This window comes from Mustela erminea, chromosome 18 (genome assembly GCF_009829155.1).
Source record: "Mustela erminea isolate mMusErm1 chromosome 18, mMusErm1.Pri, whole genome shotgun sequence".
NCBI lineage: Eukaryota > Metazoa > Chordata > Mammalia > Carnivora > Mustelidae > Mustela > Mustela erminea.
The window spans coordinates 9,516,259-9,543,766 of record NC_045631.1 but is presented as its reverse complement, the minus strand read 5'-3'; the positions used below and the strand labels follow the sequence as shown (position 1 = coordinate 9,543,766).

At 49.1% G+C, this 27,508-nt stretch overlaps 2 protein-coding genes across 22 annotated transcripts in view; one reads left to right on the top strand and one right to left on the bottom strand.

Annotated features, from left to right (window-relative positions):
- Nucleotides 1-1,505, top strand: part of TTC19 (tetratricopeptide repeat domain 19) — a 29,971-nt gene extending 28,466 nt beyond the window's left edge. For both annotated transcript variants that reach the window (XM_032319759.1, XM_032319760.1), the window contains one exon: nt 150-1,505. In XM_032319759.1, coding sequence (XP_032175650.1) covers nt 150-283 — 134 coding nt within the window. In that variant the 3' untranslated portion in view covers nt 284-1,505. The remainder of the gene's footprint in view (nt 1-149) is intronic.
- A 1,214-nt stretch (nt 1,506-2,719) lies between these two features.
- Nucleotides 2,720-27,508, bottom strand: part of NCOR1 (nuclear receptor corepressor 1) — a 154,621-nt gene continuing 129,832 nt past the window's right edge. For 13 of the 20 annotated variants that reach the window (XM_032319728.1, XM_032319729.1, XM_032319727.1 and 10 more), the window contains 14 exons: nt 25,164-25,373; nt 24,596-24,745; nt 23,921-24,037; nt 21,129-21,294; nt 20,432-20,925; nt 17,714-17,842; nt 16,888-17,045; nt 16,508-16,731; nt 15,380-15,520; nt 13,655-13,797; nt 9,445-9,498; nt 8,586-8,807; nt 6,173-6,352; nt 4,530-4,717 (listed from right to left, as the gene is read on the bottom strand). In XM_032319728.1, coding sequence (XP_032175619.1) covers nt 4,530-4,717; nt 6,173-6,352; nt 8,586-8,807; nt 9,445-9,498; nt 13,655-13,797; nt 15,380-15,520; nt 16,508-16,731; nt 16,888-17,045; nt 17,714-17,842; nt 20,432-20,925; nt 21,129-21,294; nt 23,921-24,037; nt 24,596-24,745; nt 25,164-25,373 — 2,576 coding nt within the window. Of the gene's footprint in view, nt 4,718-6,172; nt 6,353-8,585; nt 8,808-9,444; nt 9,499-13,654; nt 13,798-15,379; nt 15,521-16,507; nt 16,732-16,887; nt 17,046-17,713; nt 17,843-20,431; nt 20,926-21,128; nt 21,295-23,920; nt 24,038-24,595; nt 24,746-25,163; nt 25,374-27,508 lie in introns of all 20 variants that reach the window. The other 7 variants (XM_032319732.1, XM_032319745.1, XM_032319737.1 and 4 more) reach the window with 6 other exon arrangements.

The following is a 27,508-nucleotide window of genomic DNA, read 5'->3' as shown; positions in this document are numbered from 1 at the left end:
AGGACGGGCAGGCAGGGGGGCCCCAGCAGGAAAGGAAGTCGTGCCCGCCCGGGGCTCCTGTGTGGCCGCTGGTGCCCACGCTGCGGAGCCTCGCAGAATCACTCTGAAAAACCTGCATTTCTCTCCTCTCTTCTCTCTGGGTCATGTAGAACGATACGCACAAGCAAGAGAGATCTACCAGGAGGCGCTAAAGCAAGCGGAGCTGAAAAGAGACGAGGTTTCTATACAGCACATCAGGGAAGAGCTGGCCGAGCTGTCGAGAAAAAGTAGACCTTTAACTTAATTTTACGAAGCGCGAGATCCCTTTTTGTTGTAGGGAATTTTCAGCAACAGCGATTATTCCGGTCTCAGTGATACCCAAATCAGTGGCTTAGATCCTTTCTCCTTGATATTCAAGTTTTGTCAGTGTGGCTGTGGTGAAGGACAAGTTGTATACACTGCCACTTTGTGTTTTTAAAGGAAAAACAACTCTCACCCCTGGCTGGTTTTGCCTCTAAGGACAGATGTCAAGTGATGCTTTCAGTCGTGACCTCTGAGAGGGGCCAGGCGCGCGGGTCTTGGGGGCACCGTGAATGGCGAGGGGCCGGGCCGCCGTCGGCTGGGCGTGCGGTCAGCCAGCATCCGCGTCCTGGTGATTCCGACCCATTGATTCCCTCCCCTGTCTTTCGTTTTATCGCTGTCGGGCAGATCAGAGTGACCTGTCTCGTGGCGAAGGGGGATTGTGGTGAGTTATTTTCCTTCTCCCTTTCATGAAGCCCATTGTGGGGTGTAACGCGTAGTGGAGCAAAAGTCTCGTCTTGGTTTGCACCGGCGTCCAGCATGACGTTTGGAAGTAGGAGTTTTAGGCCCTTGGAAGTATGCCCATTTAATGATAAATAAAAGTGAACTGTGTGTTTTTATATCTGGTTACGTACGACCGTGAGGAAGGCGAACAAGGAGGGACGTGGACTCTTCTCACAGCTGGTGGAGCACTCCACTGCCTGTGTAGCCTCGGGCCCTGCACCTGCCCAGGCTGCAGCCCCCGGCCTCAGGGTAGGGCCTTACACATGTGACCTGTTAAACCCACCCCCCCCCCCACCCCCAGCAATTCCGACAGGCACTGCTGGTGCAGTAGCAGGATCACTGACCTGGTCCTGATCCTGGCCTTTCGTATCTGCGTGTGTAAAGCAGGGGACCGAGGAGATTTTCCTGCGGCCGTGGGAGAACGTACCCGGTCAGAGGACCGTAGGTGTACAGACTACTGTGTGGAAAGAGCCTTACCCCGCTGCCGCAGAGTGCGCACAGTCGAAACCTGCGGGCTAGGGAGCCAGGTGTGCTCACCGCCGAAGGCTCGCAGGGAGCCCTTCGCCCAGGGGAAAGGCGATTTTTGTAGGTGCCGCGAAGGAGCAGTTGTTGGTAAGCCTCTGCGGATGGGGGTGTGAGTGGGAATGATTAAACAGATATTTTTGTTTCCTGTGTACATATTGGAAGAATCCTTTCATAATAAACTAGAGACTCTACAACAACACTCTATGTATTCCGTAATCTTTGAATTTCTCACGAGAACGAATTTACTAGAGTCAGGAAAACAGAAACTAGAAACCTTGAGGTCCAAATCCTCTGGGATTAGACTAAAACTAGAATTTTATATTTTTTTATATTTATATTTTTATTATATTTGCTGATGTCAGTTTCTTCCTGCTTTCTGGTAAGCTCATCTCTTACCACCCAGCTAGCTCCTTTGTTCAGGTCTAATGAGAAACAGAGTATCAATCAGATGGTCAGTGAAACCCAGGCTGAATTTATTGGTTGGTTGAGTTTTGAAAAATAAGTATCACCTACTCACGGTCTGCAATGAGAATGTTTCTACCTTTTCACAATGGCAGGGGTTACTGAAAGTTAGGTTTGTCACTCCAGGTTTTATTTAAGAATTTTGATCCTCCACAAGGATTCAGCTCATAGTCCCGTCCCGGTGCTGGGAAAACTGTAGGTGTCCCTAGACAGGCTCGTCATGTGGGTATTTCCAAGGAAGTTCATTCGCACTGTTGTAAAACAGGATAGCAAACCAGGAGGACCGACCCCTTGGCTGACCGGTCTGCACTCAAAAGTGAGTTGTTAAAAACAGTGGTTTAAGTGTCTGAACTATGTCACCAGTGTTTTCAGGGCATAAATATTCTAAAATGGAACCAGCATACCAAAATTAAAGCACTGTGAAACTCCCGGTCACAAGCGTGCGCTGGAAGCCCGGCTGTCAGGACGCCGCCCTCTGCGGCACCGGGAAGACCTCCGTGGCTGCGGGGCGCTGCCTGCTCGTGCGGAAGGAGGCAGCTTCGGACCACTGAGCTCCCAGCCCGCAGAGTGTCCTGCCTGGGTTCACAGCCAACATCCGCCAGTGCTTGGTCCCTCTCGGGCCGTCCCGATCCTGCTGCGGTGGACGGCCACCCTCCCAGAGGGTTTGCTCCGTTAGGTAAGCCACATGCGAGTTCTGTCCTTTCCGTGTTCTGCCCTAAGAAATGGTCCCTCCGCGCCGTGGCCGCAGGAGTGGTAACACGTATTCACTGAGCAGGGGGGCGTGAGGGGTCCTCGAGTGTGATTGCAGAAGTAAAAAGGCTCTCGGGCGACATGTTGGCAAAAGCCATTCTGATTTGGAGTAGCTCAGGACCTTCAGGGTCCTGCAAAAATAGTCATCACCATCCTGTCTTTCGGGTGTGCCAGCACTATAAATGAACGATACCTAAAATAGGAACTGGTACGTAGAAAGTTTACTGTTTTCCATTCACATGAACATTTATGCGTTTGTGTAACAGAGCAGTACCAACTTTCCAAGTGAACAGGATCACTGACCCCGCTCAAGTTTAGCGTGAGACCCAAAGTCTCCAGGAGTAGAACAGCAACAGGAGTGAAGGCTGAACTTCAGACACACACGAACTTGTGGCCTTTGTTGTTTAATTAACCGTGTGGGCAAGGTCCTGAGCCAGTGCCCGCATTACCCAATTAGGGACCAGACCCCAGTGCTAAGGGCCCTGCGGAGTCTCGGGCAGGCCGGGAGGCACGCAGACAGTGGTTATCGTACACCTGCTTTCACCTGCTTTCTCTAGAGTCTCCAGTACTTCTGTTAAAAAGTTTAGATCAATTTAGTCCATAAAGTGCTAATTTGTATCCTCTTGCAGAGACCTCAGTCTCCACCCCCCCCCTTTCTCATCTTCAGTGGTGTCCCTCCGGAACGGTCTCTTTCCTCTTGCTCCAGAAGGATGCTTCAAGGCTCTGCTTAAGTTGGATGGAGAAAAAAATCTCAATTCAACAAGCAATTATTAAGGATGAAACTGACCCTCTAGTACCATAGTTAGTTTAAAATTCACTCCTTGAGATTCAGTGAAATGAAAAGATTCAACAATAAACTCTTGCCCACGAGGACTCAAAGGGAGCACTGGCATGTGGCAAATGGGACGGGACCAAACCACACATTCCCCGTGAGGCCTCAGGACCAGAACACAGTGCACCTGACAGACGAACATTCGACACGGTTGTTACTTTCCCAACTCAGCCGATACTGAGCAACCTAAAGACAAGATACTAGTTGTTCCTTTGAAACCTGAGACATCAAGAGCCTTAAATCACACGTGATCTGTGTAGCTATGGACAGGGTAGTCAGATTTATTTCAAAACAAAAGCTCTGTTGGGCTGCATCAGATGCAGAAGGAAAAGTATATTTAGGGGTGTGGCTACGTCACCAGTGTGCATAACAGTGAGGGATGCCTCAAATAAGCCTTTTTTTTTTTTTAACTTTAAAAACGGAACTATAACATACCCATGCAGTAATATTTTTTCAGTGCTACTAATTAAAAAAAATTAAAGCCTGCATTGGAAATCTACAGTATGGCAGAATTTTGTTTCTCTTACCTTTGACCCTAATAACGTAATGTACAGATTTCACGACAGGGTCTGTGTTAAAAATCTAAACATTTCCACAAGATCTGAAACATCACCGGAAATCTGAATTTGGAGGAGACAAAACTGGATAAAAGTACAATGCCCGTGACAGCCAACGTTATGTAACTGGGCTGTATGAGGTCATTTAGAAGGCAAGGGTTAAAAAGACAGGTGTGGAGTCTGTTTTTTAAAATCCCCCCCCAAAGTTGATGCGCTGATTTGAACATAAGTACACCAGATACTACAGCAAGGGGAAACACTGCAAAAAAGGTCATCTATTTACAGAAGAGTGATTTAAAGACATTATGGTTTTCTTTACAAACAGATGTAGGAACAGGAATTGTCCACTTCTTAAAAACTCTACATCTTAGCCCTCCACTATTCGAATCCACCGAAGCGCCTGTATCCAAGGCAGCCCCCCCGCCCCTCCCCCAGTCTGACTCTCCAAATACATTTCCATCATTTCTTCATCGTCCGTGGTCCAGGCTCTCCTGGAAAGTCTCTGGGCACGAGTCAGAGGAGGACATGTTTGTGACCCTCCATTAAAAACAAAACCACCCCAAAAGAGAGCCCCCCAACCCCACACTCCTCGGCGCCACCGAGCCCGCCTTCCCCTGTGCTCAGTCATCACTGTCCGACAGCGTCTCGTACTGCGCGGACAGCAGTGGCGCCGGCTCCCGCTCCCAGAGCCGGTTCTGCGGGTGTGGGGCCGCCTGGGCTGCTGACGCGGGGGCGCACGCGATGGGCGTGGGCGGGGTGCTGCTGAGCATCCGCATGGTCAGGGGGTTGTACGGGAACTGAGTTGAGCCTGAGGGGAGAGAGAGAAACAGTTTTCAGTGTCGTGAGGACAGCCGCTGTCCCATACCGCGTCACAGAAGACAATCATCCTACCGACGGTCTCATGACACCAACAGCACATGAAACAACGTGGAAGGGCTTGGGAGGCCCCCTCAGTGAGAATCTAGAAAGGACGCTTGGCCTGAGGACCAGCTGCTTGGGAGGCCCCCTCAGTGAGAATCTAGAAAGGACGCTTGGCCTGAGGACCAGCAGCAGCTTAGCACTGCGGAGCCCAGGCACAGATGCTTGGCCGGGGTTCTGAGGGAAGACTTGGATCGGGGCATTTCTGTGGAGAATCCCAAGTAGAAGTACCGCCTTTTAAGCTTCAGCGTCTACACCGAGAAGGTGCAGACTCTTAGAGGTAAAGGCAGGAGTGTAGGGCTGAGGACGATGGTCCGGGGGCGGCAGGCAAGTGCCATCTGCTGGCTCTCACTGGGTGGATTTAGCAGGTCCGAGACCTGGAAGGGGGCATGTGACCCCAGAAAGAGCACTGCCGCCTTCTGCCACCACCTAGATTGTTCCACTGTCCCCGGAAAGCCTTTTACAACAGCTTAAGAAACTCTAAAAATGGAAAGCCTACCATTTTTATCAAGTCATTCGTTTCACGACTTAATTCCTTCTCTGAGAGATGGGAGGCCGATCACTGGTTTAGCTGAGACGTTTTCAAACCAGTACACACTCTGAGTGCGATGTGAGAAGTTCATCAAGCAAAGGCCTTCAATTATGTGGATATAGTGTCCACATGAAATTTATATACTAATATGTTAAGGGGGAGCACATTTCAGATTTTTTTCCCACTGGTATGTATTTAACGTCTAAAAAAAGATGGCTTGTAATTCCGCGAAACCCTTAAATCTACACCAAATACCCCAGGTTTGCCTGTTCCCTTTCAGGACTACCATTACTGTGGTTATCAGGTTTGGGAAAAAAAGCTTCAAGCAAGCAAGTACAAAATGGAAAACATTAGTAAATATCCTAGATGATTGTTTTTCATCAGTCATATAAACGTGAGCTGACGAGAGAGGATGGCTTTTTTTTCAGTATTTCCCTAAGACCCGGCTCTAAGAATGTCTACATGGAGGCTCCACGTGACAAGTGGGAGCAGCCCATCGTGCTCAGGTCGGTACTGAAATCCCAGATGCCCCGGTCCACCCAGAGCCACTGCGGCATGCTGTGACATGCGACATGCTGCAGCATGCAACATGCAGTAGCCGCGAGGGGGACTGGCCAGTCCTCACAGCTCTTATTTCTGGTAACCAGACCTTGCATTCTTTCAATTCTCAAGATTCTATACGTTCAGTTTCTGTTTCGTAAAGTGGAACCTACTGGTACGGTAGCCTCCAAAGTTTCTGATTTTACAAGAAGTACTAGCCAAGGCTTGGATAAGGTCACCTGAAGCCGCCTTTGCTAGCAGCGAGTTCCTCACCTGTTGAAGAGGGCCTGTCTTCCCAGGCCCACCCTGGCGTCTGCCTGTGGTAATCCCCTTCTGAGTGTACAGAGGAGACAGAGGAGGGCCTCTCAGTTCCTAAGTAGCCTTGCCCAGGGATGGGAGACTTAGATTTCCTGCTGTTTGACTTGCTGATCAGCTTTGGTTTGCAAACTCCTCCTAAAAGTGAAATAAATTAACTATTGACACAGAGTAATTATGTTCTCAACTTAAAAACCTACCAAAAGGCTGGTTACATAATGCTAAGAGAAGGAAGCAAGATGGTAGGTAGCACGAAGAATCTCGATCCTAGGACTCCATGAAGTTAAAAAATGATTATTTAAAAGCCAGAATCTACCTTGTAACAACTAAGGCAAAGGTGTTATATCCTCGTGCCATCAACTTAAAAACATGTAACCAAGGAAACAAAATTCCTGGGATGTCATTTCTTTCCTGGCCTTGGAGCACAGAAACAGGAAATTAGAGCAGCCCGACAAAAACCTGAAATCCTCACAGCTTCGCTGCCTATCCGTTTAGAGAGAAGCAGAGGAGTTCATGCGACACCCAAAGAAATCTTATGCCAAAAGAAAAAAAGTGTCGAACAGAAGCCCCTTTGTGGCACCGCTGGACCTCAGCAGCAGCTTGCCGGCCCCTCCTGTCCCAGGCTGTTTCTAGAAGTTCACAGGAGTAGGACGCCCTCTCTTGAACAAGACATTAAAAAGATCTCTGAAGAGATCGGAGCCCAGGTGATGGCCCCGGCAGAACTACTTCACCCTGCCCCCTGCAGCACACAGGAAAAGATGTGTGGAATGCCTTCCAGAACTATCTGCAGAGAAGACGTGCAGGTCTGCGCCGTAAGGAAGAGAACATCCCAGGACCAGGGGAAAAGGTGCTGCGGACACAGGGGAGAGACTGTAGCCTGTGTGGAGCCAGTTTCCGAACGGGGCTCAGCACACCTGCAGTAACCCAAAAGGGTGAGGTGAAAAGCTCAGGCGACAACACACCGCGAGGATGAGAACAGACACGACGCAGAGCGTCATTGCACAAAGGGAAAGCGAAACACGGTAAAGCAACAGAAGGAGATCGAGATGATGAAAAATCATTAGAAGGTACCAGACGGGACGGAGACGAGCCGGCAAACGTGTTAGTTGTGTTTTTGAACCGCGAAGCCCAATAAGTGAAAAGAGTGGAACGTTTCCGTGAGCGGAGAATCAGCCGGCAGCCGCAGACGGCCTCGCTGTGTGCAGGAAAACCTGACCCAGAACGACCACTAACATATCATTAACATCGAGACTGAGGAAGAGAGGATTCTTCAGGCAGATAAACCGTCACCAGCTCCAAAGGAGGGCACCCGAACCTTCTTTCTCACACCACTGATGCCAGGAGAGAAATGTCATGTCCGCGGGATGGTGTGAGGAACGTGCCGTGCTGTCATTTCAAATGCAGCGGCGGCCAGAAGGCATGTTTTGAGTGTGAGCAGCCTGGGAGCGCAGCCCCCTCTGTGAGGAAAAGGTGCAACAGCCATACCACATGCCACCAAAGAGGATCACACAACCACAATCACAACGTCACAACCTTCAAGTACACGCACATGTCAGTCAGTACAAATCCGGAGCTAAGACCAGAAGGACCACGCTCTTCTTTCAGAGCAGGAAATGATCCATGTCGTCCCCAAATATATATACGTAGGTTAAACAAACAAACAAAACAAAAAACCTCTCATCTCTTTGATCTTCTTAACCTTAGAGCTTTCGCTTGATGTAACAAGGGAAAAACCTCTAAACTAAAATGGAAATACTTAGACCTGCAGGTAAATTTTTAAGCACAGCAGAGATCAGTTCTCAATTGAGAAAAAGGGGTTTAAAGGAAGCTTAGAATCAGGTTTTCTGTGTGCGCGCTTCTACCAAGATGTGTGAATGATCTCACGGTAATGTCTGTCTGTCCTTTTATCTGTCTATACTGAGACACTTCTAGAATGATGCTTCTCAGAAAAGAACACTAGCATTTTCTGGGTGATGTGATCTGAAGTTTTTTTTTTTCCTTTTTCCTTACTCTTTATTCTGTGGCTTAAAATTCTTTTATGCTGAGCCTATCGCTGTTTTTTTTTTTTTTTAATTCAAAAGCAGAATATGAAACTGCATTTGTATCATAATTAAAATGTGTCAATCCAGATAAGAATTAGATACAAACAAAAATAACCCTGAATGGTGACGTTTTGCATAAAAATTTCCATCCTTTGAAAGTTTCTGTACGTTACTAAAATGAGTGGATAAACAAATGTTTCTGTAAGGAACTAAACCCTGAGAAGTGACTCGGAAAGCATATAAAATGAAGTCTCTCGGTGAAGCAATACAACCTGGAAATCAACAGGCTTTTTCTTGGGAGCAGGAGAGCCCAAGAGTGGAAACTTTACCTGAATGAGGCGACGGGTCCCCTTCCTCTCTCCTCGTCTCACTGCTGGTCACCACGGAGGTGTTGGCCCCGCCAGGCACCACACCCACAGGCTGGGTCAGGACTACCCCGTGCTCCTCCGCCTTGTCGTCAAAGCTTCCCATGAGCGCCTTCCTGATAATGTCCTCCAGGCCCAGATTACTGGCAGGATCAGCGAAAGAGTGACCTCTAGAGCTAACCGAGCCTGGAGAGAGACAAGTGCAGCATTCCTGCGTGGTTCTGAACGGCGGAGCAAGAAGCGAAAGCCTCCGGAGGGAACACAGTGCATGGCCTGCAGCTCCACCGAGGCCCACGCACAGGCCCGGCCACCCTCCGAGAAGAGCCCCGAGGAATCTTTCTCTGAGCTGAACGCATCAGTCGCTCACTTTCATTACTCCAACATTTCCTCTTTTCAGCTCTAGTTTCTATGCTTTTCTTGAATGGTTTTGATTCTCTTTATCCCTTTCTCTTGCCAGCAAGTGTTTACTGAATCTCAATCCCCCCTTTTTTTTTTTTAAGATTTTATTTGACAGAGATCACAAGTAGGCAGAGAGGCAGGCAGAGGGGGCGGGAAGCAGGCTCCCGGCTGAGCAGAGAGCCCGATGTGGGACTCCATCCCAGGACTCTGAGATCCATGACCTGAGCCGAAGGCAGATGCTTAACCCACTGAGCCACCCAGGCGCCCCTCAATCCCTTTTTACTGCTACCATCTCTGTCCCCTCCCTGACTAAATGACAGGATTTCATTCACTCCTGTATCCTGGAGCAGCCCCCGCTGTGCAGTAGGTTGGCGACACGGTCTGCTGAGGCCTGCCTGGGTGGCAACCCCGCTGCGCCCCTTACCTGATGAGGTGACCGCCGGCAGGTTGAAGATCTCCGTCCCCGGCTGGGCGGCCGCTGTATGTGAACAAACATTCGAGTTAGTGGAGGCGCAGCGACTGCATGTGTCAAGAGAGAGTGTCTCACACCCTCCCATAAAATTCACCTTTTTATTCTCCATGATCACAACCTTATTTTTCACCAGTTAAGTGAAAACAAAGGGAAAGAAGTAATTTTTTTAAAAAAAGAAACTCTGGCAAAAAACTGGAGGAGGCAGGAAGATGGCAAGAGGGGCAGCAGAGTCAGAGGCAGAAAGAGACGCTGCGCTGCCGCAGAAACCCGAGGCGAGGAGGCCAGCGTGCTAGGAAGACACCTGGACCTGAGGTGACTCTGGCCAAGGCCAGCCGGTCTGAGGCGGCCTGACCTCAGACCCTGCAAGGAAGAGCACCGAAGTGACTGTGGGTTTCCCAACAGTTTCCGTGGGTCACTATGGACTACTGTCACGTTCCCGGGACGAGCCCGTGATCTGTCTGCCGCTGGCGCAGTCTGACAACAGGCAGGCAGCCTGGGAACAACACAGAAAGCACAGAAACGGGAGGAATCTCGGAACACAAACGGTGTTTTCATCCCAACCGCTGACTTGATGCTGAGAACTGGGAAGAGAGAGAAGCCTGCAGGGAGCAGGTGGGCAGCCAAGCCAGTGGTCCCAGGGAAGGATGTGACGTTTGTGACCCGTCTGCAGCAGGACGGACCCTGCCCTGGAGAGGAGACCGGGCTCTGGAGACGGGAGTTATGTGTGCCTCGAAACGAACTTTCTTAGTCAGGGAAGCTTTAAACTGGCAACAGGAGGAGGAGAGAAATCTCCAGGAAGACCTTACAAAATCAGGATTGTCTCTCTACTATGGCAAAGAAACCGAACCTGAAAAAATACAGTGATAGACACAGCCTCGCAGTCCTCATGGAAGTTTCTGAAATAGGGCTCGTTCATTCGTTGGACAGGTATTTAATGAACAATTATCTGGTTGAATCGTAATAAAATCACCTTCTTACTGATCAAAATGGTCAGATAAAGACAATTTCACATTTCCAGCCCATGAGGATATGAAGATCCTGTGCTTAAAATGCTAAAATCCTTGACCTCCGGAGTTCACGGTTCAGCGTGGTTCCCCAAGGCCATCACAATAGAATCCCCTCGGTGCCTCACTAATGGTGCTAGGGTCCTGGGGCCTGCAGTCCAGGGCCTGTGATAATATCAAAGTGTGGGGGCCCCTGTTTAAAGAGATGGGCGAGCTCGAGAGGGAACAGGACACCTGCTCAGAAATGAGCAAAGGAGAGTGGCATGTGTGAGCGGTTTGGGAGGCAGACTCGACGAGGTATATGGGGAGATGATGCCCAGAGTGCAACAGTAGAGCCACCGTGGAGGTAAGCGTGGCGGGGGTGGGGGGGGGGGCGCGGGGTGACAGACTTTTCCACGTGGACAGGTGGACTGTTACAATGTCAGACATTTCAGAAGCCAGATACGCGAGGAGACATGAAGTCTGCAAAGGTACGTAAGTAAAACTCAGTAGAAAATGCTGAAGTCCAGATATAAGTTTGGGAGTTCTCAGCACATGGTTGAAACTCCCAGAGTGATGACATGATTCAGGGATTTTATCGCGTGAGCAGAACACTGGGAAACCAGCATCCGAGGGCCAGTCAAAGCAAGACTGAGTGGCTGAAGAGACATAACACATGGCCGGAGAAGTAGAGGAAAAAAACACGGGAGAACACAGTATCTGAAAGGCAAGAGAAGAGAATATTTCTGGAAGAGGAAATGGGTCAAGCATACGGATTTTGAAGAATAAAGTCACCAGGCACACTGAACTGAGAGATGGACTTGAAACCAAGTGGTCTCGGAGGCTGACAGCTTGGATCTCTCCGTTCTGTTTCTCCAGGACGACTGAATGTGCCCTGGGGACCCATCGGCCCACTGGACCCTACATACAATTCCTTAACTGTCCCGTTCCATGCTTGAAAACATTTCTGGCAGCCAAAACAGTCCTCCAGCAATTTGTTCCTACTTGCCTTAAGACACTTATACATTTATCGCGTGTTAAAGTGACATGCTCGTGTCATTACACATTTCCAGAGTAGAGACCATCTGTCATTCTGCACGCGCCCGGCACAGGACCCACCTCAGTGACTGACTGCCGGATGACCGAGCGAGAGAGCTACTGCCTGAGGACATGGGAAACAGGTGACAGAAGTATCAAGGAGGCTACTTCAAGTCACATGGCATTTGCCTGTCAAGAATCTTTTTCCCCTAGGGGCGCCTGGGTGGCTCAGTGGGTTAAAGCCTCTGCCTTCGGCTCAGGTCATGATCCCAGGGTCCTGGGATCGAGCCCCTCGTTGGGCTCTCTGCTCCACAGGGAGCCTGCTTCCTCCCCTCTCTCTCTCTGTCTGCCTTTCTGCCTACTTGTGATCTCTCTGTCAAATAAATAAAATCTTTAAAAAAAAAAAAAAAAAGAATCTTTTTCCCACTAAAATGGCCAGACCCGGACTAGAGAGGCAGAGTGCAGGCCGCGAGGCAGCGAGGCAGAAACAGTTTGAAACTGTGCTTGGGCAGGCTCCTTGGATCCGACGGCGAGCACACCACATGTTTGTTGGTGACATCTGAGCCACTGTAAGTAACAGATGAAACCAGTGATGAGATGGGAAAATGCTGTAATGATTTTTTTTTTTAAAAGGAAGGATATCGGCAAGACCAACAGCAATGCCGGCCGGTATTTGAAAATGTTGTCTTTGAGACAGTTTGCTGCCCCTTCAAAAGAGACTGTTCAGAAACAACAGCCAACCCTGGGCTCGTCCTTTCTTCTCTTGGATCCACCTTTATTGATCACAAAGGGTCAGATCCAGACGCACAGCCACCTGGCAGTCTGGGGCTCCCAGCCCACACTGTCCTGTGACAGGGGCAGGAGGCAAGCCGGTGCAGAGCACAGAAACAGAGCAGACGGGGGGACGACCCAGATCCGGCAACTGTCGCTGCCATCCCTGATGCGCTTAAGAAGATGGAGAAGCGGGCCCGAGCGAGTGTGTGCCGAGGAAGAGAGCGCGGATTAGCGTCTGGGGCACGCGTGCATGCTGCCCCAGAGGGAAGGTCTGTGGGCCACAGAGCTGCGTCCTACCCAGGAGTACCCAGCACGCAGGCGGTGACACTGCCAGCACAGAGCCGCCGGAAGGCTGCTGGCACACAGGAGCTGGACCACAGCCTGAGACACACTCGCCAGGCGACCTGCCCCGCTTCCTAGACGCCTGCATTTCCTCATCTGCACACCAGACACCGCTACACTGCAGGGCATAGGGCTGTCCTGAGGATGGAAGGAGCTTATACGTGCTGACAAGTCCCTAGCGCTGTCTCTCTCCATAGGACTCGAGCTGTTTGCCACCATTATGACTATTACTCTGTCCCTGCGTGGTGGACGGATCACGGCTACAGATGAGTGCCGGATGACTCAACCGAGATCCAGAAAGGCTGTGCCAGGGCAGCAAAGGTGACTGCACAGCACAACCACAGACTGCCTCGGCCTGTACGGGGGTGGGGAACGACAAAGGTACAGCAAGGGAATAGTCTGGCTCAACGGCAGCACATTAGAAGAGACCTTGATATATATTCTGGTACTAAGTACACTAGAGCCTAACGGTGTACTGGTTACCAGAACCCCTCATAGAGTCTTAGAGTCCCTTAATACTAAGGGATGCACTTGGGGGAGATCATACCACCCTAACGCACAACCTACTGAAAGGCGGAGCTGTATCAGGTGGTTCTCTGTGGAGAGCACGAGCTGGGGACAAGCACGGGATGAACCGTGGACGAAATGGGATGTTTCCAGAGGGAAGACTTGAAGGACATGACTTGTCTTCAAATGGCGGAGGAGAAGTCATGTAGAGGAGGCCCAAATGGATAGAATTAAGACCAGTGGTAAAAAACAAAACAAAAACAAAAAACTGTGGAGAGCGAATCTGCCCCCCAAAAGAGAAGTTTCCCAGGCCCCGCACATGTTCAGAGAGAAAAGGGGCAGCTTCAGCAACAGCACATTCCTGCTGTCTCGCAGGCAACCCACGAATGGGCAATCGAAGAAATTAAGATCAAATGCCGCTGGAGCCTGCAAACTCAAGGATGCAAGAGAGGCAACACCAGAGAGAGCATTATCAATGCAGGTTTTATTTTGGGATTCATGAAAGAAATCCCACTTACCCATATCAGAGTCACCTCCACCAGAGGAGTTCAACTTACGAAAAATCTCCTGCTTCTTTGATTTAACCATGGGAGACGTGTTTTCAAGCTTGGTGAAGAAGGAAGGCAAGTAGCTTATACTCCCTGGCGAGCGGGAATCATTCCTGTGGGGACATAGTCGTGTCTATCATTAGATCTGTTTTGTCATGTGCCCCTAACCCTGGGGACTTCCACAGTGTTTGGGAAAACGACCACTTCCCCATCTCGTGTGTGTGGTGACAGCCCCACATCGTATTTCAGGACACAAACACATGAGCACTTGCATAAAAACAGGACAGGAATGGAGATAATCTAGAACAGAGATTCTTAACAAAGGCGGAATAAGCAGCAAATGATGTTAAAAGGAAAACTTAGAAACAGCCCACCCGCCGCCATCTGCCCAACAGCACGGACACTGGCCTATAAGCAAGCGCCACTTGCCTATAGAACAGCGAGCCCGTACCTAAGCAATCAAAGCTTGTGGACGTGGACAGGAGAGCTACAACGCTGAAATAAAACCGCCTCCATTAGAATCATTTCAAGCCTCCCACTAGAGGAGCTGTTTCATATAAAAGATTTCACAATCCATTCGCAACTTCCTACACTAACACATTTTAAGCAAGCTTTTTCTTTAACAGCTCAAGACCACCAGTGGTTTAGCTAGAGCCGGAGATGACAGCCATGAACAGGTGGAAGGCTGCTGATGACCTAATCTGGTCCTGTGGATTCATTCAAATTCAGGGATTCCTACTACACCTCAGGAGAGACAAATACGCAACAGAAAAATAAGGAAAATGTGGCCCTGTCCGCAAAAAACTCACAGACTTAAGGAAAAACATGTAAACGTATAATTAAAAGTAACATCATCATCCCCTTTCCAACAATGCATTTTCTTCATTTCATTGAAAGGTACCAACACCTATCTGCCTGCTCTGAATACGTACACTGCGGAAACAGCCCAGAACCCATGGGAAGAAATGCACCAACTGTGCAGTGAGACCCTCCCTCTTTATCTGACCACAGGCAAATCCTGTACTGACCTTTCCAAGTATCGCGGGTGCCAGACGCCAAGGAAACCACATACATGGGACTGAAAGGCATTACAGGGACAGCAAGTGGTGGACAAACAGAAGAGTAAGGGTGGAAAGGCAGAAATGAGGCATGGCAAGAAGCTGCTCAGAGGAACTCAGATGCCAACCTAATCACTTGGAGCTTGAGTCCATGAGTTTTGGATAAAGTGCTCTAGGGGAAGTAGACCAGGTCAGGGCCAAATCAAAGGCTGCTAATCCAGAGAGGAATAAAAATCGAAGAATTCACAGGGGTCAGCTTAGGAACAGGTAAGAAAAAATATGGGAAGCAGTTACTTCCTCTCATGTACAGTCCACAAGTCTTGGTACGTCCCAAGCACTCAGACTGTGGTTGGACCACGTGGACAAAAAAGTTTTGTTAAAAAAACAGATCTACAAAGTCTTAAATTTCAAGAAGAATAATGACCAATTTTTTCCCCCACAACCTATTTATAAATATCAGTTTTTCATTAAAATCCAGTAGCACTAGATCACCAGGAAAACAGAGACTAGAGGATCCTTCAGGACTCCTACCCTGACACACAAGCGTAAGGGAGAAGAGGCATAAAACACCGCCTGTGCATGCGTGCACACACACACACGCACGAGCTGCTGGCCGGAAGCAAAGCGGGTCTCTCACCTCTGTTCTGTGGGCTCGGCTCCTCTCTGAGACAGTAGCAGCATGCTATCCTGTTTCTCATGCACAACTGGAACCTGGGGCGGGGAGATGGGCTCGTAGGACTCGGAAGGGACGTGACTCCTCTCTGGGGATTTTCCAGGCCTGATATTGTACCACAGAAAGTATTAGATTGTGCTCCTACGGCCCATCTATGAATTACCCGGAACAGAAACTAATTCATTCATTATTCAGGAGAAAGAATAAAAGTTGTTAATTTATATCAGAAAAAAGTTGCCTGAGGTTTTCACTACATATGCCCAGTTACCAGAAAGTCTGCTGCCACTGCTTTATAGTCAAACCGGGACAGTCAGAGCTCTGCCAGGAGGTCAGGACCACTACAGGGCTTTGGCACCAGACCCTGCCATCCCGCCCTTGGCTGCTACTCCAGCGAGCCCTGCAGCCTTTCACTGCTTACCGGGTCTTTCCCCCATTAAAGGAGAAAGGACTGGAGTACCAGACTGAACCCTCAATGCTTGTCAGGGGAGTCCAGAGAGGCTCGAGTTATGCCCTTGTAGGGCTGAGTGGTTCTTTGCAGGTTAATGGTCTTTCTCTGGCTACCATGTTGGTAAGAACAATGTGAGAGACACACAGTGTTCAGACCAAAAAAAAGGGTTTGGCTCAGTGATTATACACTTAAGAGGCACCTGTGACCTTTGAATATAATTTTATTTGGGTATATGCCCTGCCACCTCCTTTCCTGATCGACCCCATCCAATTTTTATAGGTGCCCATTTCTAACCATTTTTCTTCAAGTTTTTGGTGGTTACCTCTAAAATTCTAAAAAATCTTACATTTTTCTTGATTTATCAAACTTGAAATAGTATTTATCACCTCCCTCCATGGAAAGATGAAGACTCTGACTTTTGTTGAATGGACATTAAAATGATATAATACCAATTGCCCAGACAGTGAATATTCTAAGAATATACAGAGGGAAAACCCTCATTTGTATTTCCCAAGGCATGAAGGTAAATCAGTCTTAGGTGTGAGTAATGAATCCCTTACCTTAAAGGGGATCTGTAGAGAGTAACAGTTAAACATTGTTTTACTCTTGGGAAATATACATAAAGTTTGAAATAAAAACCATACCTTCCCCTGGCTTTGTCCACAAGATTTTCTGGAGAAACCCTTGACCCTGGTCTTTGATGGTGGACAGACTGAGACTGGGATTCTGGGCTATAACGGTTTGATGTTTTAGTCCGCACAGGTGTGGAGACCAGAGCAGATGGCGAATTTTGGAATGTAGAAGTGGGAGGCTGCTGGGGAGGCTGTGAGGAAACTTGATTTCTAGCAAAATCTTGTGTGATAATTTGCTGTGAATGAAAAAAGAAGGAGTTGGTTAAATCTGTTGAGGATGTACGTGCCAAATAATGTAGCATAAAAAACCTGGACATCTTTTTTATGATTCCCTCTCTGTGAAATATGCCTTCTGCATTGACCAAAAAAGGAAAAATTAATGAACAACTTACACAGATGTGATCAGCAAGTGTGATCAGGCGGTGGGTCCTGGGCACCTGGCCCACCCCGTCAGCCTGTGAGGAGGCAGGCAGCTGCTGTTGTGGGGACAGCGGTTCCTGCTGGGGTCGGTAGTGATGTAATGGTCCTTCATACTGTCTGGTGGCTTCACCTAACGGAGGACAGACAGATGTCTTACTCAGGGATGCCCCGGCCTTTCACTCATCAAAGACTGAACATGACTCAGAGGAGCGCATGCGAGGGGTGTGATGCCCATCTCTATCCAGAATTCCTGACTCTAATCTCGAAAGGAAAACTACGACGGACTGACAGAGATCAGAACTAGTACAGAATGCCCTGTGAAAGTGTTAAGAGGGGAAACAAAATATCAACTATTTCCGGTATCATTAGATGTAAACAAGGAGTAATCAATCAAAGCTTAAAACCAACTTTCCAGGGGCGCCTGGGTGGCTCAGTGGGTTAAAGCCTCTGCCTTTGGCTCAGGTCATGATCCCGGAGTACTGGGATCGAGCCCCGCATCAGGCTCTCTGCTCAGCGGGGAGCCTGCTTCCTCCTCTCTCTCTGCCTGCCTCTCTGCCTACTTGTGATCGCTGTCAAATAAATAAATAAAATCTTTAAAAAATAAAAAAAAATTAAAAAATAAAACCAACTTTCCATTAGTGCAGTTTTGCACATCTCTAAAGCAGACTCCTATAAAGATTACTCTAAACCAAAACAAACAAAACCAGGTCTTCGGTCACATGGTCGAGACAGATCATCAGAACCAAACACCAGGTGCAGATACGAAAACAGGTCAGCCGGTGGCTAAAAACTACAGACCTTCCGCTTGGTTTGCCTTGGCCACGTCTTGCTGATAGGCCTGCAGCTTCTCCTGGGGCGGCGCAGGGGAGCTAGCAGGGCTGATCACCTCAATAGCATCGCCGGCGGCTTCATACCGATGAGAAGATACTTTAAGAAAAGTAAAGAATCTCATTTTAAAACGAATCCCGTGAAAAGTTGCAGAAGTCCAAACTCTTCAAACCTATTCACATATTTTTGGTTTTTGTTCTCCGAAACGTTCAGCAGTAAAAACCAAGCACCCCTCAAGGCACTGGTATCAGCGGTCTGCGAGTCTTCCTCAGGCTCCTAGTCTCTATATGGAGCAGGGTTTTCTGGAACTGTGTGGCCTCTAGGACCTTTAGGTGAGGCAGGCTAGGGAACGGCCTGCAGCATTCTCCCGGAAGCTGAAGAGCACTGCCATGAGAAGGACACTCCTCAGAGGAGGCTGAACGAATCAGAGAGTGGATGTCCACAGCTCACCATTTCCAGTGACTAAAATTCTGGGGGACACTCAGCTGTCAGAAGAACTGTCGGGTACCCGACTGCTTCATTACGATGATGACTTTAAAGCTACAGATGAAGTAACATTATATAATAATTTTCAGACATCATCAGATTACTGCAGACAAAAAGTATTACTCCAAATGGTTTCTCAGCACTGTTACACTGTGGAAAAACACAGAAATGGCAGGGGATGTCCAAAAAGAAGTAAACTCACCCCCCTAGCAGAAAGGATGTCCACATCAGGGAAGGCCCCTCTAAGCGGAAGTTCCCAGGAAACCCGACTGCAGGCCGATGCAGTGGAGGGCAGGGACATGCAACCTCCTGACTTTAGAGTGTACTCCGGCTTCTACAGGCTGCGGAGTCTGGGGAGACTGCCAGCTGCCCAAAGGGTCCCTGTACGACTGGCTGGATCGGCAAGTGTCATCGATCAGTGGATCCTGCATGCAGGTCTAGAAGCCTGGAATGAGCTGTGACCAGGCTCCCACCCAGCTCCTCCAGGACCCAACTAACAGCCCTGTCTTCCCACCCCTTCACCAGGCCACGCAAGTTGTAATTCGCTGGGGTCCAGTATACTCAGGAGGTCAGGAACCCGGTGACTGGGACAGAAATGATCTCTCAGGAACTAAAATAACTATTTTCAAAGTAATTTAGACCACTCGGTATCCACTGGCATTCATGACCGTTTATGTGCCCAGCACGCTAAACCTCAGCACAACCAACATACAGTCACTAGGAAGTCTGAGGCTAACCTGTGTTCACCTTCAGGGGGAGGGAGGCCCTAAAGGGAAAAACTGGAAACCACACTGAGTAACAGTGAACAGCTGTGGACTTCGTGCACGTCACTTAGTGGTAAAAACGACAGCCCAACTCAGAACAGACGACAAACCTATTTTCAGACCTTCAGACTCCTAGAGTTGGTCCGGTTTGTGGTGTCAGCTGAAAGTGGCTGCTAGTCAGACTAGAGCTGTGTGCCCCAGCATCCAGTAAGCCACAGGCTGGGTGGGTGACCAGGTGTGCTGGTGACCTCCCTCCGGGCCTGCTCCTGCAACGACATCCTCCCCAGCTAGCACAGTCTGCACCTGTATTATCTGTTCTGCAGATGTTCACGCTCCCAGATGAACAGAAGTTTACTGTCTATACAGCAGACTACCCACCTGCACCCTTCTTTCCAAAAAACTCAGCCATGGGGTAGGTATTTACCCAAATAAGTTACAAGTAGGCCCGAGGGTAAAAAGAATTATGCGTTGCATGCTAATGCGTAAGAAATCTCCAACTCTCCTCAATTTCATTAATAAACACCAACAGAGAGATGCCCACATACGGTTAAATCACTTCAAGGATTAGCGGATACTTGCTTAAATACCCGATTCTTCCTTCAGGAATTCCACACAGAATTTAGGCAGTTGTTAATTCTGAAGGAACTCTTCCAGCATTTTACGGTAGATTTGTGAACTCTTACGGACTCACAGGGCAGACATCAAAATGACTAACGAACTTGCAATGGTAGAGGGCAAACTGGTGGTCACCAGATGGGAGCTGGGGGAAATCGGGGACGGGGTGAAGGGTACACTTAAGACAATGCGTACCAAGTCATGTACCGAAGTGCCTAATGACTACGTTACACACCTGAAGCTAACACGACACTCTATGTTAACTATACTGGAATTAAAATAAAATTTAAAAAGTTAAAAAAAAAAAAAGAATTGCATGAAAACAGTTTTAGAAAATGAGCACAGAATAGGACATATGCATAAAGAAGGAATAAAAAGGACCAATACATGTACAGAAAAAATTTTTTAAAGAACCACCTTGCAGAAAAGAAGTACCGTAAATACCAGTCACCAGTAATACAGTGATCTTGCTTTTTAAAAATCTGTGTCTTAGAAAATGCTTACGAGGCTTTGGTGGCCTCTCTGACCTTCCAGATGCCCAAAATTGACCACGAGCTCTGCCCTACTTTGCAATTTTACCTCCATAAAGGACACAGAGGGTTCACGGGAAATACTTTGACAGGCATACTTAAGAAACTGAAGTTTAAACAGTCGTGACAAAGAGCAGAAGAGACATTTTTGCACTACTAACCCATAAAACCTTTCCATTACATTTACCCACAGATCAGGATTTTCTTTATGTCATATTGTTCTGCTTTACCTACGGAATAAAGTAATTCTTTACTCAGACAGCACATTGCAAAACTCCGATGGAGATACATACAGCTACTAGAAGAGTCTGAACTTTGAGAGCCACGTTCCCTCGCATCCTTGTCCGAGGCAATCTGCCGGGTGATGATCACGTCTATGAAGTTAGCTGCAGTAATGGTAGTCTTCCCTCGGGTCCTTAGCTCTTCCTCATATCTGGACTTTGGAGGCGGCCCTTTCTCGTTCCCAGCCTCAGAGTAAACTACTGAGGAATGGGGCTGGGGCTTGCCACTTGGAAAGGCTGCAGGAGTGTACAGACACTGAACGGGTCTCTTCTCCGCCTCCAGGCTTTTCTGCTCTAGCTGCTGCTGCTCACTAACTGCTGCTGACCTGCTCCTCAAATTTTCTTCTAACCTGGAAGCTTCATGCTTACTCTCTTTAGTTTTGGAAACCTCCATCTGGGGGGCAGAGGCTGCGGCGTCCACAAGGGCAGCCAGGGCATCTGCAGCAGTGCTGTAGCGGGAGGCCGGCAGGCCTTGGCTTATTGATGGGCCCCCGGCGGGCAGCGGCCTGCGAACAGAAGCAAACCACACACAAGTCCGTGAAAGGCAGGCTCTATGGGGGGAGTGCTGGGGCGGCGGAAGGACCAGCTGCAACGACAAAACGCGTCGGGCGGGCAGTGGGTGACCAAACCGCGGTGGTCACACACTTACGGGTGTGCGGCAGATGCCGGAGACCGCTCTTCTCAGCCAAAACGCACACGGGGCACTTACATGATTCGGAGCTGAGCGCTTGGATCCAAGGGTGTAATGACGCTGGTTCCATTGGTTCCCTGGAACACGCTGGGTCTTTGCTGCAACATGGTCTCCTGGGCTCTCACCGAAGGGGACGGGGAGCGGACATATCCATGACTGCCGGGTCGGCCTGGCTGTTCTGAGCCTGTGAAGGCCCAAAAAAGAAATAAAAAAGCAGAAGAGAAAGAAGAAAAGACAAGCCATAAGGAAGAAGCTAGAATCAGCGACGTCCAGGGGCTGTCACATTTCCTCATTTTCCTAAACAGGAAAAGAAGCCTGATAACCTGCTTTTTGGCCTTCTGATAAATATGTTCCCTGAGAGTTTCTTAATGAAGATGTAATAAAACCATACCCTTAACTTGAAACAAAAACATCAACTATCATTTACTGTCACTTCCATTTATGCCACAAGGGTCCACCTTGATTCCTGAAACAAAGTAACGCCAGCAGCCACACAGAGCGGATCCTCTCACAGCAGGGGCTGAGTACAGGCTCCGCCCGCACCTGGACCTTGGTTTTGAAAACCAGAGCACAGTACCGTACACGGATTTCCCTGACACTTTTCTCCTCTCTTGCGTCCTTTACCGGAAGAACACAGCACACGATACACAGAATGTACGAAACCCGGGTCAGCGCTTCCTGTTCCTGGTAAGGCTTCCGGTCAACAGGGAGCTGTCAACAGTTACTCTAGTCAGATGTTCCAGGGGGGGCGTGGGGGCGGGTCAGCACCCGAACCCCTGAGCTGTGCAAGGGTCAGCTGCCCTCACGCCAATCAGACAAGCTCATCTCAGATTCTTCTCAGATTCTCAGATTCTGTCTTAGACCCGGGTGTGCAGATTATTTCCAGAACCCCGATCGGTGCAGCCGTCTGAGTATCATGACGCCAGCAGCACACTGTCGCCAGCCCGGGGGCTGAGCAGTTGCATCCCTGCTCTGCTCCCCCTCTGCCCTGCTCCGTGAAGGGTCTCTCTCCGCAAGTGCCCCCCAGAGGCTCAGCTCCACGACCTACACTCGCCAACAGCTGACACAGCTTTGTCCACTGGCCTCAGCTGCCCCACAGCAAAGCCAGAGCTCGGACTCGGTCAGCACTGCTCACTGGGAAGATCTCACACTCCTTGTCCGCCCCCTCTGTCCTGTGTCCTCAGAAGAGCTGGCCGCTTGCGCACTCGCCCCTACTCCCCCAGCCCGGACCACCTGGCGCAAGCTTCTCAGCCATTTTCTCCCTTCCAAGCACATAACCGCTGATAGAAGCATTTCTGTGTTTCTAGAAGAGGAGCTGCTATCTACATTTCGTACCTCCGCAATGACTGTCCCTACTTACACTGCCGCTGACGATGCTGAGAGCTGTGTTTCTTCAGACTCAGCAACAGAATGTTTGTCAACTTTTTTAAATGTCTGATGGAGAAAATGGTATCGTATCATCTGGAATCTGCATGTTATTCATTAATGGGATCATGAGCATTTTTAAAATACAGTTCCTACCTGGGCTTTAATTACATCAGTGTCCGTGTTTTTACACGCTTGACATATAAGCAGCATTAGGACGCCCCCTCACAACTCACTGAAGCCTTTCCTGTGGTCACTCAGCAGTATGTCTTACTATACACAGACACTACGTTAGAGCTCAATGTCTCCAGGCTTTGCAACCACTGATTTATTTAACATAAATCCTTGGGAATGATGTTTCTGGGTCAAATACGAAGACCAGCTCTGGGCCCCTGCTCTGTACTGCCACCACTTTGATGTCAAGGTTTGCCCCCTATGAGCGTGAGCGTGACAGCCTGCCCGCCCCGTGCCCTTCAGCTCCACACGCACCTCTCTGACCGAGTCTCTGGTCCTGTGCCTGCCCCTCTGGCGCCCCTGCAATACCGCCCACAGACTGACCCACCCTCTCCCCACACGGCACCGTCTGGAAATCTCAGCCAAGCCAGAGTCGCGACCCTTGCAGGGGACTCCTAGGTCACCACGTCCAGCCTGTCTTTCCTCCTGAGGGCCAAATCTGTCTGTCCGGCAACACGGACACAAGAAGTGCTCTCCTTTCACTGAAGGAACAGAATGCAAAAGACAAATCCACCACATGTCAGAATAAATGTTCCAGAGACACATCCAAGTATGTCTCACAGGGAAACTCCTTCCCTCATGTGCAGACCTGGCTTGCGTCTCGGCCCATCCTGCCCCCCCCAACCGCGAGCTACCGCATCGCCATCACTTCCCTCCCACCCTGCCCGGCAGCACACATCTCCAGCAGCAACTGCAGACACAGCCTCCCTTTCCTCTTGGTGCCAGTACACGCCCCTCTAGGGCTCCAACCCACCTCCAGCCCCTCTTGTGTAAATGCCCCTCGGCACGGCACCAGCCTCCTTGCCAAGTGGCAGCACAGGTAATTCCCAATGTCACCCGACCTTCTCTCTGTACGGCATCTTCCTCAGACTCTAGCCCCACAACACATCGTGTGTCTGTGGCTGGGAGCCCCTGCTCGGCCTGCTTTTAGCTTTACTGAGCTCTGCGCCTGGTATCTTCAGCCCCAATTGTAGCCAACTGCCGGGGCCAAATCAAAACGCCGCCTTCCTCAGGAAAACCTCAGTTTCCTGTTCAAAATTCATGTGCTGCACTTTCACTTGTACGTCACTTAAGGTGTGAGATTACTTTCCGTCTCCCGATTCCTGCCTCTAGGATCAGCTCGCCGCCCTGCCCTGCAACAGGAGGCCGGACGCCCGGTCCCACTGATGACCAAGGGGTGTCTGCAGCACGAGCAACGGCACGCTGCTCACCTGACCGAAGGTAGAGGTCTGAGGACGCGGCCGCGGCGATCCGCTCCCGCTCCTTCTCCCGTTCCCGCTCCCGCTCCCGCTCAGCACTCGCTGCCGCTGCGAGGTGCGTCGAGTGTCCTGTAAAACACAGAAATCTTCAACTTAAAGACAAGAACACTGATCTGTCAGGTACAAACAGCTGTTAGATTTTTAGTGTCTAGAGACGTTTCAAAATGCTTCAAACCTAAGACGGAGACCATTTGTTAAAGAGTCTCGGATTGTCGACTGACACCTAACACAAGCTTTTGGGGTATTTCTGGTGTATCTGGTGAGGGATGGCATGTGAGAACTACACGAAACATTAAGTGGAAAACAGCAGAGCAGGGGCACCTGGGTAGCTCAGTCACAGGTCATGATCTCGGGGTCCTGGGATCGAGTCCCGCATCGGGCTCTCTGCTCAGCAGGGAGCCTGCTTCCTCCTCTCTCTCTCTCTGCCTGCCTCTATGCCTACTTGTGATCTCTCTCTGTCAAATAAATAAATAAAAAGTCTTTAAACAAAACAAAACAAAACAAAACAAAGAAACAACAAGAAACCTCAGCAGACCAAATGGGGAAAAGTGCCCAAAATTTCAAGACAATGCTGTCAGCCTTTAGGGACGCTGGTCGTACCAGAAAGGGCCGTGACTAGTCTGTTACCTGGAGACATAGACGCGGAGTTGTATGGCCTGGGCGGGAAGGTAATCTGTGTTCCAGGAATATAAGTGATTCTGTCCATGGGAGGAGTGCTTGTTCCCCCTGGATGAGGCACTAAAATCGCTGGAGGCATGTTGGTCAGGTCAATGATTCCTGCTCAAGAGACAAACACAATAAAAGATGTTAAATGTCAGTCTGTCTCAAGACACAGAACTGTACATGGCTTTTTAAAATCATTTCTCTCTACAACCCAGTGATACTCTGTGTACGGTGTAAATACAAATGGTTAAGATGATCATGATTTTGTAAGGCTATGAAACCCTGTACACCCTACGAGTCAACAAAAAGCAAGACAGGTTACTGAGAGAGACAGCAAACTGCAGACAGTTTGGTTATGTCAGTGCTCACCAAAATGCCCTGCCTTGATGTACTGCTTTGCCTCCGGGGGCTAACAGCTACAGAGGCAAGGACAGGGCTGCCTTTCCTTTCGTTCCATCATTCACTCAGCAAGTACTCACTGATACTCAGCAGACCTAACACCATCTAAGAAGCCCAAGCACAAAAAACGCACCCCTTGTTGCTGGGTACGGGAGGCCCAGCTGCTGCTCCCGTGGGGAGAGGCCTCTGGCCACATCCGGGCGCAGGTTCACTTGCATCTGCTGTGAGGTAATGTAGTCGTTGAGGATTGTCTGTCTGGTGTTCTCCATTGCATAAAGCTGGTACTGACTGGGGTAAGCTGGGGTTGGGGAGAGCTGTCTCTGAAACAGGTAAGCAGCAGCTGCTGGTGGAGAGAACGAGAGAAACGCATTTAGTTCGGTCCAGGGCAAAGTCATTCGCTAAGTATCGCCCGCAGAAAGAGCTGGGGCCCCTGCTGCCAGGCTAATATGCAGGTACAGCTTTTAGCATGGGTGGGGGTTACAGAGAGTGAGGGCAACTCATGTTAGATCCTGACACATCAGGTATGAGTACATGTGCTCTAACATCAGACATAACAGCAAAGGGGAGAGAAACCAGATACAGGACGAATGTGAACGTTTTCACCGGTAGGAAAGAAGCTAAGGAACTTCTCAAGCAGCTGCACTTTCAGTCTTTACCACATAACTTAATTATCATTTCACCTACATCTCCAAGAGCTGCATTTGAAAATCACATTAGTGGGGCGCCTCGGTGGCTCAGTGGGTTAAGCTTCTGCCTTCGGCTCAGGTCATGATCCCAGGGTCCTGGGATCGAGCCCCACATCGGGCTCTCTGCTCAGCGGGGAACCTGCTTCCCTTCCTCTCTCTGCCTGCCTCTCTGCCTACTTGTGATCTCTGTCTGTCAAATAAATAAATAAAATCTTTAAAATAAAAACAAAAAAACCAAACAAAAAAGAAGATCACATTATTTGTGCAGTACTGATCATTCAACACAACCAAATGGAAATACATGTGAACATACTTTGTGACAAATAATGGCTTTCCTGGGGGCTGAAAATGATTAGTCTATAAGCATTTAATTAATGCAAAGATTAGCAAACTTATTCTGTAAAAGGCCAGATAGTAAATATCTTACGCTTTGTGGACGATATGGTCACTTCGCCTACTCAACTCTGCCACAGTAGTATGAAAGCTGCCACAGACAAAACACCCACAAACGTGTGCCTGTGTTCTAATAAAACTTTATTTACGCAAATAGGCAGCTGCAGGATTTGGCCCCCTGGCCATAATTTGACAAGCTGGGTTAGAGCATGACATGAGCTGCTAAGAAGGGGTAGGTATGTCTGTTAAAAAGAAGTCTCTCTGCTCAAAACATTAAAATTCACCTCAAGCTCAAAAATAACAATAAAACTGCTATAAAATGAAGGAACAGCATAAGCACTACGTTAAAATCACACATTCAAACTCCAGTGAATATATATATATTCATTCCCCTAGAAAAACAAGTTTTCTAGAATGTTTGCTTCTCCTTTCTTCATCCAGAACTCCCAGCAGGGTAAGTCTGTCAGTGGACTCTGTGGGACTTCTGCCTCAGTTTTGGGAGAAAGTCCCTGAAGAACTATGTGCAGACCCCTCTGATACCTAATGTGCGCAAGCAACAGACAATTTGATGCCATTGATATAACCTCCAACAGATGAAAGGTTTTCCACAGGTCCTCGCTTCTATAAACTGAACAACTCTTTGAAATCTCGGCATACTGCTAATGAAAACCTCCTCCCTGAGGACCAAGGTAAAACACGGTGTTCTGTGTCCCAATTTCAAGTTGGAGAATGTAACAAACAAGCAGGTTAGGATGGGGAAGAGGTACGAGCAGAAAACACGCCATCTGAGGAGGGCTCAGCGGGTGAGAGAACAGGGACGAAGACGGGAGAACGGGGCAGCTGGCACACGGCTGGGTCAAGTCGGCCAGCGACGTGCAGAAGAGGCTCCTTTCTCTTTGGAGAGCCCGCCAGGCCGCGCCCAGCGGACTGCTCTTGAGAAAACCTACAGACTCCTGCACCTCCAACAAGCACATCTATCTACAGTCAGAGGGGTGTGTATACCCAGAAGTTCCTTCCAGCTCTACCTGCTACCGTGATTACGTAACTTAATGAAGTAATCTGGAGGTTGTTGAGAAAAGAAAGAAAAGAATGGTTTCTCTGGAAACTAAATCGACTGCTTTGGAAAGACAATATATGTAGCTCACTCAGGTATGGATGAGGCGGTTTTGAAAAGACAGGAAAAAAAATCTGCAAGGATTCTGTATTTAAACTACTTTGAAGTGGCTTTAAAGTCTAGCTTCACAGGGCGCCTTGGTGGCTCAGTCATTAAGGGTCTGCTTTCTGCTAGGTCATGAACCCAGGGTCCTGCGATCGAGTCCCACATCTGGCTCCCTGCTCGGTGGGGAGACTGCTTCTCCCTCTCCTATCCCCCTGCTTGTGTTTCCTCTCTCGCTGTCTC